The sequence below is a fragment of the Periophthalmus magnuspinnatus genome, chromosome 17 (assembly GCF_009829125.3).
Source record: "Periophthalmus magnuspinnatus isolate fPerMag1 chromosome 17, fPerMag1.2.pri, whole genome shotgun sequence".
Lineage (NCBI taxonomy): Eukaryota > Metazoa > Chordata > Actinopteri > Gobiiformes > Gobiidae > Periophthalmus > Periophthalmus magnuspinnatus.
Genome location: NC_047142.1, coordinates 26,998,365 through 27,013,471, shown reverse-complemented (window position 1 = coordinate 27,013,471; position 15,107 = coordinate 26,998,365). Strand labels below are relative to the sequence as shown.

General features: G+C 38.4%; 1 protein-coding gene across 1 annotated transcript in view; it reads right to left on the bottom strand.

The window, feature by feature from the left end:
* spidr (scaffold protein involved in DNA repair) overlaps positions 1–15,107 on the bottom strand; it is a 58,374-nt gene that overhangs the window by 12,291 nt on the left and 30,976 nt on the right. Inside the window, exons 11-14 of the mRNA XM_055228499.1 lie at positions 10,035–10,193; positions 3,192–3,279; positions 1,719–1,859; positions 1,578–1,637 (exon numbers count right to left, since the gene is read on the bottom strand). Coding sequence (XP_055084474.1) covers positions 1,578–1,637; positions 1,719–1,859; positions 3,192–3,279; positions 10,035–10,193 — 448 coding nt within the window. The remainder of the gene's footprint in view (positions 1–1,577; positions 1,638–1,718; positions 1,860–3,191; positions 3,280–10,034; positions 10,194–15,107) is intronic.

Genomic DNA, 15,107 nt, shown 5'->3' with positions numbered 1-15,107 from the left:
GTCCACTGCTGTTTTTCTGACTCTTGCAGTGCACTGTGGCCTATAGTGACCACTCTACTGACCACTGATGCCTACTACATTTCAAGGTGCATTGTAGTAAATTTTGAGTGCACTACTTTTCACCAATTTGACATTCAGACACCACTAAAAACGGCGTGACCCTTAAATAGTGCCCCCTGTAGGTAACAGTGTGGACATTCGGACACAGCCCCTGTATACTAGGGATGGGACAATACACAATAATATAATTTATCATGATAAAGAGGGTAAACAATTGTTCATGGGACAGTTTATATTAAAAAGATAATCGTCAAAATGTTCCAAAAAAGCTACTTATCCCCAGAGTCGACAGGGGGGGTCAAATGGGTCTGTTGTCCCGTGCCCCAGGGTCTTAGGGACCCAGAATTGGACCTTCTTCCTATTAAGTTGTATTAGAAGGGGGGCCATGTGAGGCTTTCTCCACAAGGCCTCCAAATTTCTGTCAACGGCCCTGCTTGTCCACACTCTCCTCACTAGATTGTAGTTGTTTTCACTGATAATACTTAGACAAATGTTTAAACATGGAGCTTATTCATAACATTAAAATGATCACTATTCAGATCCATAAAATGTTTTAAACTGTCAGCAACTTTTATCGTTAATCGCACCATGATAATCACAACACAAAATTTCAATGTCGTCCCATGCCTACTCTATAGGTCGCTAACTTTTACACCATCAGTTACATAACAAGGGGAGAATTACATTATCACTGACAAGATCAATTACTCAGCAACACTCAGGGGTGCGTAGCTGCAGTTCAGTGAGTGGTGTGAGTATGTGCTAAAGTCCACCGCCGGTTCGCCCTGATAAGAGCTCATAGTTTAAAGGTCCAACCAAGCAATGCAAAGAGAGCCTGGTGCCTCAGATAGAGCGATAGGAGCATGGACCTCTGTATCTATATCTGTGTGAGAGTCCGAATTATCTCAGGAGGGGTAAAAGATAACACACGTATGTCAGTGAATTTGAATATTAAAGAAAATGAAAAAAAAAATCTAATGTATTCATGAGTGTGCCTATAAATTATTTCACTGGTTTTAGTGTGACATCACCGATCGCGTTTGGCTCCAGTCAAATGAAGCTCATTGAGGCTAGAGCAGTTATAGGGATAATTTGGAGTAATTCTGACTGTGAGTAGCAACCAAAGAGCCAATCTGGAGCGAAGGTGTGCTCCAGATTGGCGGGTGCTTAGCCACGCTGCCAATCAAACTTATTGCTAACGCTAGCATGAGCAACCTCGGGAAAAGAAGGCGCCTGATTTGCCTTTTATTAATGTTCATATCTACAGTTACAGACAAAATATCGAAATAAAAGGATCATGTAGAGCAGGTTAATACAAACATTTTAAGACCAAAATTGATGAGTCTGACAGCAGCAGTTACAGAAATAGAGGACAAAGTTTTTTATATAAAATGAATTGGAGCCAGAGTTGATGGAGCTGGAAATGCGTTCATGGTCACCTATTTGGAATGAGGCAGCTAGCAGGTTAGCTATGTCCATGTATATATACAGTCTGTTGGTTTTAGCACAAATATTACCTCTTTTTTTGTGTACAGAACTGACGCGACGAAACTGCAGCGACCACATTTCTGCTCAGTCTGCAAATATAAAAAACAATCTTGTTTTAAAATGCACCAAAAATACAGATTAAAAATAAAAAGGAGGAAGTAAAAATTAACCTGCAGGAGTTCCTTTAAAGTTTGTTTTGTTGGAGGAACGTAAAGCGGTGAGTCAGACTGGTCCTCGCTGGTCTCTATAGAAGTCTCCTGACCACAGAGTAAGTAGCAGAAACTCGGAGCTGGACCTACGGCACAGCTCTCCTGCAAAAGAAACAAAATTATTCAAAAATAGTTAAATTTCAGTTTAAGATGTTACAAATTCAAATAATTCTAAATTCCAAGTTCAGTAATGAAGTTTGGTGAGTAAGGTTGGGCTGATTCAACCAGAGAGGTTGTTTTTTGCCTAGAAATGACTCATACTGAGATGTTTTATTGTGGACTTGCCAGGCAGGGCTGTTTAGAGACATTCAAAAAAATATTTTAAAAATATATTTCAAATTGCACATTGTTCTAATGTTGAGCAAAACATTTTTCGTGCAAAACTACATGATATGAACTTGTTGTTTTTGCATAGCCACTTCTGATCTTAAGATATGAGCTAATCAATTACTATGATTTATGTAGGCAGCAGGCTGTATTAAGACTCTGATGTTTTTATGACTGTAGACTATGGGCCAAAACATCTGTATCTCAATTTGAAATGTGCACAGAATATTTGGCTGGTTTGTTATAGAAAGCACATATGGGCATGGTTACATTTTTAGATAGCACTTTTCCACCTTCAAGGCTCAAAGCACTTTACATCATGGAACCACTCACCCATTCACACCATATACTGTATAAAGACGTGGACTTAGTGAGTGTGACGTCATCCACAGCGTTCGGTCCAGTCAAATGAAGCTCATCGAGGCTAACAGTTATAGGGCTGAATTTGGAGCCCAGTTCCATATTTGGAATTCTGACCACGAGTATCGTAGCAACCAAAGAGCCGATCTTCAGCAAGGCTGTTGAAAGTTGTCTGCACTGCTGGTTTAGCAGGGAGTGGGCCCTTAGCAAGGCTGCCAATAAAACTTGAGGCACTTGATTTGTCTGGTACTAATGGTCATATCTTGATTCACAGACACAATGGCAAAATAAAAACAACAGGATCATGTAGAGCGGGTTAATATGAACATTTTAAGGCCAACATGACAAGTCTGACAGCATCTGTTACGGAGAGAGGGGCGACTAGCAGGTTAGTTATGTCCATTTATATACACAGTCTATGATTCACATACACACACATTTATACACTAGTGTACACAGACACTGGGGGTGAGTGACACTGGATCAGTGGATTTTACCAACTGTACCAACTGAGCTACTGTCATCCTGAACAACACATGAACACGTCATGATGTGTAATTTATTTGAACATTTGATGATGCCAAAAGCTGTGGCCCACATGCACACCAGAACAATCAGAATTTTATCATGTGTTTACAACTTACTTTTTATTTCACTTCACTGCAAACCATTCACATTTGGACAAAAAACATTGCGGTATTTCTGATATGTAACTATGACACACCAGTACAACTTCCCAAAACTTACATTCTGCACGTGAGCGGAGTCTCCATGATGTTTCACTGGTACCAAGGGAGGCCAGAGACTGTCAATCAGTCCAAACAGCCGGGCGTGTCTAGGACGGACAGGAGAAAAAGAACACATGTTAGGGGGGGGCATTGACATGGGAGCATGTGGGGGTAGGAGAGAAAGAGGGTGGGGGTAGCAGAGGGGGTGGGGGTGGGAGTGGGAGAAACCCATGAACAAGGCCTTTTCTGGGAAGATAGAAAGCTTTGGCAGGCAGTTTCACTTCCACTGAAAAATGAATCTGGCACGTCACTTTGGACAAGAGCAGAGCGGAGCAGAGCAAGCTGGGGCTGGTACAGTGCGTAAAAGACCAGCGCTGTGTCAAAGCAGCTAATGGGTGGGAATGTGAGCACACCCACGAGCTCAAATATGAAATACAGAGACCCATTTATAAGTAGTATTTTAGATACTAATTAATAATAGGCATGTTACGTAATATAGCTGCTTTATATACTGAAGTACCTTAGGTTGTTATTAAAAAGTTATAAAAATGTGATCTTAATTATATGTCTCAGGCTTGTCATATTTGCAACTGAAATTAGGGCTGGGAAATTAATCGAAATTTACTCGAGATTGAGATTCAGTCATGTCTAAAAATCTGAGCATAGTAGCACACTAGCTAGCTCACGCAAAGTGTGTCTCAAAGCTAACAGTCACGCTTATTAAAATTGGAAAACATAAAATAAACAACTTATTAAAATTCAAATTAATTCAAATAAAGATATACTTTTATATGTTGAATACTTCAGTTTGTGGTGTTGTTTAATTATCATTTTTCCCTCAAAATTAGCATTAGTATTAGCATTGAGACACAAACATGTCTCTTTCTAAACACAGAAGTATCTTTGGTGAAGTATTTTATTTGTGTCGTGTTTAACATGTTGTTAGTGACATCCACCTGAAGCTCTCTGAACCTAACCCCCTAACCTCTGACCCCTGACCTCTAACCCACCTGCAGCTCCCTGTCCACTGTCTGATCTTTAAATATTTATTCATTTTAGCGTGGCTCGGCAAAAACCTAATAGAGATAAAACTGGACAGGAACTAGTGATGCTAACAGTGAGGTTGCAAGATGTGACTCTGCACACAGCCAATTATCAATGGTGGTTAAGCCTTTTTAAATGAGAGGTCTACAGCTAATCCTCTGGTAGTTAATGCATGTGGTTTAGAGCAGAGGTTACTTTGGAGGAAAAAATGGGGATTTTTTTGTGTTAAATTGCACTGACTACAAAAAAAGGAGGGGAAAAAAAAGAAAAAAAAATCAGTACTGAAACCAGTTACATATTTTTTTTAAAGATAAATAAATAAAAATTAAGATCAAATCAAGATCAAAATAGTACTACATCCCTCATTCACAAAATCCACTAGATATAAAATTCACTGATAATACCTGTAAGAAATGAAAACAAAAAGAAAAGACTTTTTGGCAATATCTCAAAATGGAGATAACTGTTTTTGCTTTTTACCTCTTCATACATTTCATACATTTCATGTGTTTAATTGCATATTTGGTGGTATGGTGTAGAAGCAGATTATAGCATAGGCTGCCAATCACTGCCCTAAAAACCTGCACAAAAAAAAAAAAAAATAAAAAAAAAATTGGCACATGAAGAGGCTTTACCCAAAACAAATCTGTACTTGGGATTTCTTGGATGCTGGGTAGTTAGTAGTTCATAATTTTCAATATTTAGTTCACATTTGTAGCATTCATTAAACATTTACTAAAGAATCGCTGTTTTATTATACAAAGTAACACACATCGTAAGCTATATCTTGGGCTATAGCTTGGTTCTTTCAGGAGAAGTTCTTGTAAAGTGCATTGGCTTTGTTACTTATTTATCCATGTGGGTGCCGTCGTATCAGCCAGCAGTTAACAACCTGTTTGTCAGCCTGTAATGACAGGGTTCCTTTGTATGAAACTGGTTCTGCAGCCTATTCAAGTATGGGGTGAGCTACGCTAGAATGACAAGCTAATAAGAGAGGCTCATTTGTGATTTTAATCCTCTGCTTATATACACACTGACAGAAAGTCTACTTAAAATTTTAAGCCTTTACCTGAGAGAACATGGGCCGTGTCTGAAGAGGGATCACAGATGTAGTTGGCATAATTTGAAATGCATTACCAAGCTGTGGTCTTCTGTTTCTTTCTTTATCTTTATTTATACAGGAGAGCCCAATGAGAGTACTTGGGCTCTTGGGTTTAAATCCCCAAATACACTGTAGTAGCTGTAGTTCTTCAAAAAGTACATTATCAACAATTGGCTCTGTGCTCAACGCTAGCCGGCTAGCTCCAATCAGAGGGACAGTCAGCTTGACCATTTCCTCTGTAATGTAACGTCTATGAGGTTTCTGTGTTTACAGATGGACATGTTTGTGTGTTGGGGCTAATGATAATGCTAATTTCAGAGCCTAAAAAATATTTAACCAACACCACTGAATGAAATAATCTACACCTAAAAACAATCAGGTCATTCTTACACCAAATTTAATTTTGATGTTATGTTACATTTAACGTTTTAATAGAAGTTAGCATTAGTATTAGCCACAGCACCTTTGTAAAAGCTGAAGTGTCCACTGGTGAAGTTTTTCTCCCATTTTATTAAGTGTTTAACATTTTGTCAGTGACATCCACCTGCAGCTCCCTGTATACAGCCTGATCCTAACCACCTAACCTCTGACCCCTAACCCACCAGCAGCTCCCTGTCCAGTCTCTGATTTGTCAGGATTTAGTGATTTTAGTGTCACTCTGCAACAACCTCATACAGACATTACATTACAGAGGAAATGGTAGAGCGACTTAATGGAACGAGCCGGATGTTGTCATGTACAGAGACAATTATCTTCATGTAAATTGAAAAAAAAAACTTCATAAAAATAATTATTACATCCATTATATTAAGGATTCAGATTATTTTAAATGCAAACTTTACAAATGCGAGGAAAACTTCACTGGAGGACACTTCTGCTTTTACAAAGGGACGTCTTTGTGTGTCAATGCTAATGCTAACACTAACCTCTGCCAAACATAAATGTAAGAAAAATTGAATTTGTTGTCAGGACGACCAAATTATTTTTAGGTGCAAATTATTTCAGTCAGTGGCGTTAGTTAAATATTTATTATGGTCTGAAAATGTATGTAATGAAACACTATCCATTCCATTTGTTTTACATTATGTGTTATTGAGAATGTAAATAAGCCAAGACTTTGCATAAGGGACACAATGTCTGATGTGTACAGAATGTTTGAATACTGAGAATGGAAGTCATCAGAGGTGGGTGGAGTATACAAAAAACACTCAAAAATTACTTCAAAATAATATTACTCAAGTAGAAATACAAGTACTGGTCCAAGAAATTACTCATGTACCAGTAAAGAAGTATTTGGGAAAAGTACTGTGAGAGTGACTTAAAGAGTAACTGTCAGGACCTAACATCTGATTTATAATTTGAAGTGAATGTAATCTGAAAAACTAAGCATGAAAGAATACACAAAATCATGTATTTTCAAAGGAATAAAAATAAGAGAAATGACTTTATATTTAAAGGAGCTGCAAGAAACACAAATGTTCAAATCATTTCATATGGTCAATATAAAGTTTTTGTCACTATTAGACTTAATCACAGTGGGAAGAGGAACCGCAACTTTTACTCAAGTAAGAGTACTGTTACTTCAATAATAACTTTACTCAACCAGGAGTAAAAGTACGCTGCAAGAAAAGTACTCTGAAACGTACTATTTCTTTAAAAAAGTTTCTCAAGTAAATCTTTATTTATACAGGGAGAGCCCAGTGAGAATACTCACTCTCTTTTTCATGAAATATAACTTATCTCGCTCTACGTCTGGATGCCATAGAGCGTATTTACATCTAAAAGTTTAAACGTCAGTATGTGGGTGACAGTGGATGAGAGGGGCAAAAGGTCAGCCTATACACCAGGAGGTTAATAGTTCAGATCCCGCTCTCACAGCTCATTCTAGGAACTTGCTTGAACAAAAATGGAAAAGTGCTGGTGGTCATAGGGGCACAGGTCGTATATATGTGTCGCTGACAGCTGTGGTATTGCAAAGAACCAATGCGACTGAGGAAGGAATGGAGTACAGTTCTGAAAAGTATGAGAAAACAGTATATAAAACCTACTAGTACTGGAGAAAGTATCAATATTGAAAAAAACCACACATTAATGGGACAAAGTTTGTTTCATGATCTTACTCGGAGCTAGTATAAGACAGCAACAAAGTAAAAGTATTGAGGCACTGTTATTTAAGTTAAGTGCAGATGCCTGAAATGTATACTTAAGTTCATTTTACAGAGTATACTTTTTTTTACTTTTACTTCACTACATTTGAGAGCAGTATCTATATTTTCTACTCTTTTTTAAATTTTATTTTTTATACTTGAGACCAGCTGAAAAGACTGAGGATTTATTTTGAAAAAAACAAACAAATAAACAAACAAACAAACAAAAATATATAAACAGATATAAAAAACAATTGATTAAGTTGTTTCTGTTGAACAAAATTCAGCTCAAGTCTTTATCAAAATCATCACATTTGAGGCTTTATAAGACTCAAAATCTGCACAAAATACTTTTACGTTTTATTCTTTAAGTACTTCAATACTTTACTTGCGTAGATTTTTTCATGTGCTCTGGTATCTGTACTTTTACTTAACAAAATTGAGTATGTCTTCCACCACTGATATAAGGCCATAATGGTAGTATTAATGAAGCTGAGTAGAAAATTACATTCTATCTTGTATTAAAATTTAAAGCATTTTAAAACCATCACTGTGGTTTCAGTCTATTCCTTAGTATCAATATTGAGTTCAAATTATAGTTTTTCGCAATTTTAGTATCATAAAACACAGAAATGCAGTGTAAAAGTAGATATAAAGGAGTTACTGTTCAGTTTATATAGAATCATCTGTTTATAATTGGGAAAACCTACCACAGACTCTTTGTAGTATTTTGTGTGTACTGTTGCATTCATTTGACTGGCTCAGATCCATAAACACATTTGCAACGAACAGCTGGCTTCTCCGTTTTTATTTGCTAGCCGCACCTCTTTACAGGTGGAGTACGGCATGTACTGTAATGATAAGATTGCCTATACACTTCTGGAAAATCCAGGTCTATCGTTAACCCCACTAACTTAAATAAGAAATGTAAATGCAAACAGTGAAGGAAAAGCATTCCTCATGGAGCGGCCCCAGACACACTGCAGACTGCGGTGGCATTCAGAATAACAAGGATGTAAACACACCCCCCGGACGGGCCCCTAAATGCTCTCCGAACTCTCTCATGTCGCTTCTTCTAACCGTTTCTAATCTGGGCTGATGGAAACTCACAAGGCAATCAGAACATGCACCTCAGTGTCACCTTTCATGTAAACAGAGGGGCAGTGTGGCAGGCCTGTGTAATCGCTTCCATGTGAGCTGCTAAGTTCTCATTGTATTGTACAGTAGAACTTGGCACCGCCGCTTTAAAAGGGCATTTGAGGATAAAATGGGAGCTATTTATTTGTTGTTGGACAAAGTTCAAATTGTATTCCTGATTCAGCTCGAAGATCAGGGAAAAGCCCGCAGGAGCCAGCATACAGAATCATATCAGGACAGGGTTAGGAGGCTCTCACCCCAGATGACAGATAGGCCATGTGAGAAACAGCATGTTTTTGTATTGAAAGAAAAAGATTTAAAGCTGTGCTAAGTAACCTTTAAGTGTCCATGGAGATTTTACTACTTTGCTTGGATTGTTCTCATTGTGGCTCTATCTATCATTTATGGAAAAACATGCATTCATACAGAGAGCGGGGTCACTTCTCCATACATCTGATGGGGCCTCCTGGTGTGACTTTGTTTGGCTCCATAGAGATAAGTTTAATGCCATACTTTAGAACTTTTCAAGCAAAGCAAAGCGATAACATCTCCAGAGAACAAGAATGCAGAAGACCAACCAGTATAAGACACACAGTGCAGCTTTAAACTGTAATGTAAAGTTGAGAATGCTTTTCAGAAAGTGGAGTGGTGTCTTCAGTATTTTAGAGTGATATTAGGTAAGGAGTTATGATGTTAAGAGCTAGATTTAAGGGATTGCCATTTATAAGAATTTACATTGTGTGCAATTCTCTAAAACAAGTTTTCATTAAAGGTCCTATATCACACAAAAGTGACTCCTGTAGCTTTAATCCATGTTCTAATGCTGTTACCTCCACAAAAACAGACCTGGAGTTGTGTTGTTTCTTTCACACATGTTTGAGTAACACTTTATTATTAGTCTGTCTACATCTCCAAAGCTCAAAATGCTCTGTTCCTTGTGATGTCATGAATTGGTAGTTTTCAAGTTAACAGCTCCTTTTACCTTTAGTTCACTAGTGATTGGCAATTCCAGGGCTGAAATAATCCAAATGGTTCTAGTGAAGGTGTATGGAGTTTAAAAACACAGTGGAGCACTTTCTGTTTCACCACTTGACATCACAAGGTGGAACAGAGTGTTTTCTGTTTGAGAGAAGAATTGTGTGTTAAACAAGTGTGAAAGAAACAAAACAACTCCAGGTCTGTTTGAGATGAGGAAACAGCATTAGAACAGATCAAAAAACTGCATAATATGGGACCTTTAATAATCACTAGTGCTGTGCATAAAAGACAAATTTAAAATAAAAATATATATATAAAAATCTAGATTAAAAATAAATAAATGTAAACTGTGGAACAAGTCTTGTTCCATTTTCAAACCTCTTTAACATGAAATGAGAAGTGGCTAATTTAAGGTTTTTCAGTGCAGTGTAAATGAGTTTTGCCTGTAGTTCACCTCTCTCGTGTGACGCGCTGTACCACTTTAATGGCCCTCAGCAGGCAGGTTCGCCCCTGCCACATCTCACAATACTTCTGAAGGTCATCTCTGGAGCCCAACAGGTGCAACTGAACCACGCTGAACATCCCATAGCTGTCCTGGACCAGCACACACAGCCTGGAGAACAGAGGAGGTCATGTTAAACAGGTCTGAAGAGGAAAATGGAAAGTCTTTAAGTAACCCTTTATTATTGGTATGTCTACATCTTCAAAGCTCAAAATGCTCTGTTCCACCTAGTGATGTTATAAAGGGGTAGTTTTCAAGTTAGCAGCTACCTTTTAGATTTAGAGATGGGCAATTCCAGGGCTGAAATGATCCAAATGATTCTAGTGAAGGTGTGTGGAGTTTAAAAACACAGTGGAGCACTTCCTGTATTACCGCACAATGAGGTGGAACAGAGTGTTTTCAGTTTGAGAGAAGAACTCAGCCTAAATATGCAGGGTTTGTGTGTTAAACATGTGTGAATGAAACAAAACACAACTCCAGGTCTGTTTGTGATGAAGAAACAACATTAGATATATGGGCCCTTTAAGTCTGTTTTGTTTAGGGAAGAATACTTTTTTATAAGATGAATTTCATAGGGTGAATTTTGAGAATCCTGTGAATGTTTGAAGCAAAGACCAGACGCAGTTAAAACCTCTTCCTAACAATTCTAAGAGCTAACGCCTGCTGGCTGGTTTGACAGGCTTCCGTTGATAGAATGGACCTTTGGCCTACAAAGTGAGTTGTAAACTGCTCAGTATTCCTGCACTCTACTGCTCCCAGTGAGTGAGGCGCTGCTACTGCTCCTGTTTTATCTGAACCATTCAAGCCCAGACACAGCCCCGGTTTGACAAGCAACTGCCAGAGAACAGGAGAAGCAAAACAGAGGGAAGAGGGAGGACGATGCAGTCTCCTGTCATGCTTGTGCCTGCATGCGCACATTCGAGACGTTGGGAAAGTTTGGAGAGCATTTTCAACCACCCGAGTCTATATGCGTCTTCAGATGGTAAACAGGGGTCTGATTGAGGCTGCGTCCAGACACTTCAAAATAAACATGCTATTTTAGACAGGGTTGACTATAGCACAACCATGTTCTTGTGTAATTAATGCTATAATATTGTGTTGTTTTGCTAGAGAGTAGTACACATAAATGTTTCAGATCTGGAAAGGGTAAGCATGAGAAAACAAAGGTTCAAAGTGTGAAGCTGAGCCCACAAAGGACATATTACACAGCAATAGAAAAACACCTTGGGAAAACAGACCAGCTTACACGCAACTGATACAACACTGACAACACTGAAGCTCTAAGGGATGTAACATTTAAAAATAAATAAATCAATAAATCAAATCTGTTCAGATAGATATAAGGCAGTGTCCATTAGTAATCTGACCAGAAGAACTAAAGAGGAGGCTTGGATGAGCATCAAAACATCTTCACTCTTACAACTTTTTGTCCAGATTTGAATTTTACTATGGATCAAACCTGCACGACTGACGGATTACACAGACAACATAAGCTCAGAGTGGCATTAAACACTTCTGCATAGACACAACCTCGGGCCGAATCGTGGAGAACCATCTAAAACATGATCTGAAACATGAGTAGAAATGCCAATACTTTGTAAGTCCGATGTTCTGGACTCAAACTCAGTGTCGGGCCGCTCCCTTTAGCCTGTGCGGGCCTACTTCCTCAAACAGAACCCCTCTCTTCCATTATGCCTTCCCACTCTCGCAGTTTTGAGGAATGTGTTTTCAGCAATCACAGAATTCAGAGCAGCCCTAGTGTGTTTCCAGGAACTCGAGTCCAGTGAGCCTATGCAAATACACACACACATGCTCCTCTGCACACGGCTTCCACATGCAGTCCATGCACAGGCACTTTATTTGGCAACGCACCAAGTAAGAGAGAGCCTCACATTAGGAATACAGAGCAGAGGCCTCATTGGTGGGGGTGGACAGGCGGGATTCCTTGCTATGAGCTCTTGACCAATCAGATGAGAGAAAGTGATAAACATGGTTGTAACAGGATCCGTGAGGCACATTGTGTTCTCTGTCTTAGAAAAAAAGTAGCCTCTCCTCACTTCCTGCAAACAGTTAATCTTCTTGTTTACTCTTTTGCAAAATTTACGGGAACTTTGGTGTAAATATCATACTGGCCTCTCTTGTGCATGTTAACACCAGCTAAACAACAAAGGAATCACATGAGCATGCTAACCAGAGAGTGGATTTAGAAAACTGGAGAAGTAAACCCCCCTTTTTTTTTTTTTTTTGAAGTAAATGAGGCCAGGCAGAGGGCCAAAGGGTAGAGTACACTGCAGAAAAAACAGACATGTGTTAAAATGTACTAGGAGTGATACAGTATGGAGGAGGTGTTTAAAATAGCTCAGTTATGTTTCAAGGCATAAACAGGAAAGATTTAAGATCGGATTTAACCTCAGAGAATAAAGCTGTCAAAATAAAATCCAGTATTCGGAAAACTGGAGTTAAAATTATAAAAATGTTTGAAAAATAAAAAAAATATACTACTGGGAAACTCAAAGCTCCAAGCCCTGTAAAAATGCATATTAAATTATGTGGACTTTAACATAAACCATATGCAAACATCCAAAGTATATTGCGGCAACAGGTTTTACGTTGCACTGGTAAATAATAATAATAATAATAATAATAATAATTTTCATAATGTTAAATGGTCACATTCATCTAGTTGAGATAGGCAGATACTAGGGATGAGGTGGGTTAAGTGTCTTACCCAAGGACACAACTACAGTGTTCATCTGTAGGAGCGGGAATCACACCGACAACCTGCGGGTCAGTGGATCTGACAGCTCTACCAATGACGTTTATGTCGAGAGTGGGATTCGAACCGCCAACCTTCAGATCACTGGACACACACTCTATATTCGCCCTAATCTATTTACAGCTAAAACTGTCAACACTAAATCAAAACCTTAAATAATGCTTTAACATGGAATAAAAGTAAGTCAAAAACTAAATGCACACTAAAAAATCTAACTTTTAAAACTTTAGAAATGTTAAGTCAGTCAATTTTTTTCTATTTTTATGCAATGAGAAAGCAGTAAATGTTGACATGAGCGATCCGTATTTGAAACAGTTATTTAGCAATGTGTGTAGTATAAATGTATGAATGTTTATTAACTCTGCTAATCAGAACGGGGCTGATTACAGAATAAATATAGTAACTAACAATACTACAAGCTTTGAAGGGCCCATATTTCTCAGGTTTCTGATCTCTGTTCTAATGTTTCCTCATCACAGAGTTGTGTTTTGTTTCATTCACACATGTTTAACACACAAACCCTGCATATTTAGGCTGAATTTCTTCGCTCAAACTGAAAACACGCTGTTCCACCTTGTGATGTCATCATGTGGTAATACAGGAAGTGCTCCACTGTGTTTTTAAAGTCTATACACCTCCAATAGAATCATTTGGTTAATTTCATCCCTGTAACTGTCAGTCTCTATTGAACTACTGAGCTGTTAACTTGAAAACTACCACTTCATGACGTCACAAAGTAGAACAGAGCATTTTGAGCTTTGGAGATGTAGACAGACTAATAATAAAGTGTTACTCAAACATGTGTGAATGAAACAAAACACAGCTTTAGGTTGTGTTTTGATGAGGTAACAGCATTAGAACATGGCTAAAAGTTCACATGAGTTGATTTTGCATAATATAGGACCTTTAAGTATTACCTTTTTTGCTTTGTTTTTAGACTACGGAGGCAAAATTCGCTTAAAGTCTCCTCTTTTAATGGGAAACTCTAGAATGCCTTTGCAGTTGCTGTCATAATAATGTGATATTTTGTAAACTGCCTGGCTCTGCTCCCCTTGTGCACTGGCCCTGGATTCATTGGGCCAGGGCTGTTTCCGGCCAGGGTCAGTGTTTGTTTACGATCCAGTCGCATGGCAGGAGGACAGGCTCACGTTTCACTGGACATCGGGTCATGTCATGGAGGTGGTCAGGTGACAGGAGCACCCCCCACCCCTCTTCTTCACCCCTGGCATCAAGAGAGCAACACTTTTCCACTTATTACTCAGCAAACAACACAAACAAGCAGCTGGTGGAGGGGCAGGTAACTGGAGGTCACGGCTGGGTCTTTAAATATCGTTATTCGAGGAAAAGATATAAATAGAGTTGTACACTGAATTCATCCATTTTACTCCTCCAAGTTATGCCTCGCCTGCATTCTCAGCATCCTAATTATTAACCAGGATGAGTTTATAAGCGATTTACACAACTCTCAGAGACCGTGATGGTAAAGCTAACAGTAACTAGCATGCTAACACACACTTTCTCATCATCAGTCAATTAAATGCTTTCTAATTAGATACAGACAGCAAACATCAGACTTATTTTGGGTGTAGGAGCTTTAAATTGATCCTGAAAAACATGTGTTCATTCTAACAGGACACCTCTCCATAAATCTGACTTGGCCTGGCAGTGTCACTTGCTTGTTTACATGGAGATACAGAAGTCATACGCTGGAAGATTCCAAGTAAAGTAAAGCAATGACATCTCCATGGAGACAAAAATGTGGCAGATGCTCCTCTGGAAAAGTTACACAGTGCCCCTTTAGGTCACTGGGTGTCACTGGGTGTTTGGGCCTTTAGAGATCTAGATTCAAGAACATGTTATGAATACAGCTGTGCAGCAAAATAATGTGCTGTCTTTATTCAAATGAGAATTATATGTTGGGTTCATTTCAGTAACAATGCATGCCTATAAAAATCTCATACTAATCGATACAAAACTAGAAAGAAGTTGAGTATAAGTATTCGCCATATAGACTAGTATACACCCATGGACCACTATGGAACCTTAAATTTCTGTCGACGGCCCTGCTTATCCATAATGTTCCCCACTAGATAATAGTTGTTTTTACAAGTAAGTAAAATTACATTAAAGTTGTTTAAACATGGAACTTATAATTATTCATATCATAACATTTTTACATTGTCAGCGATTTGAATAATCATCATGATAATATCATTAATCTCAATTATTTTGGCCGTGATAATCACAAC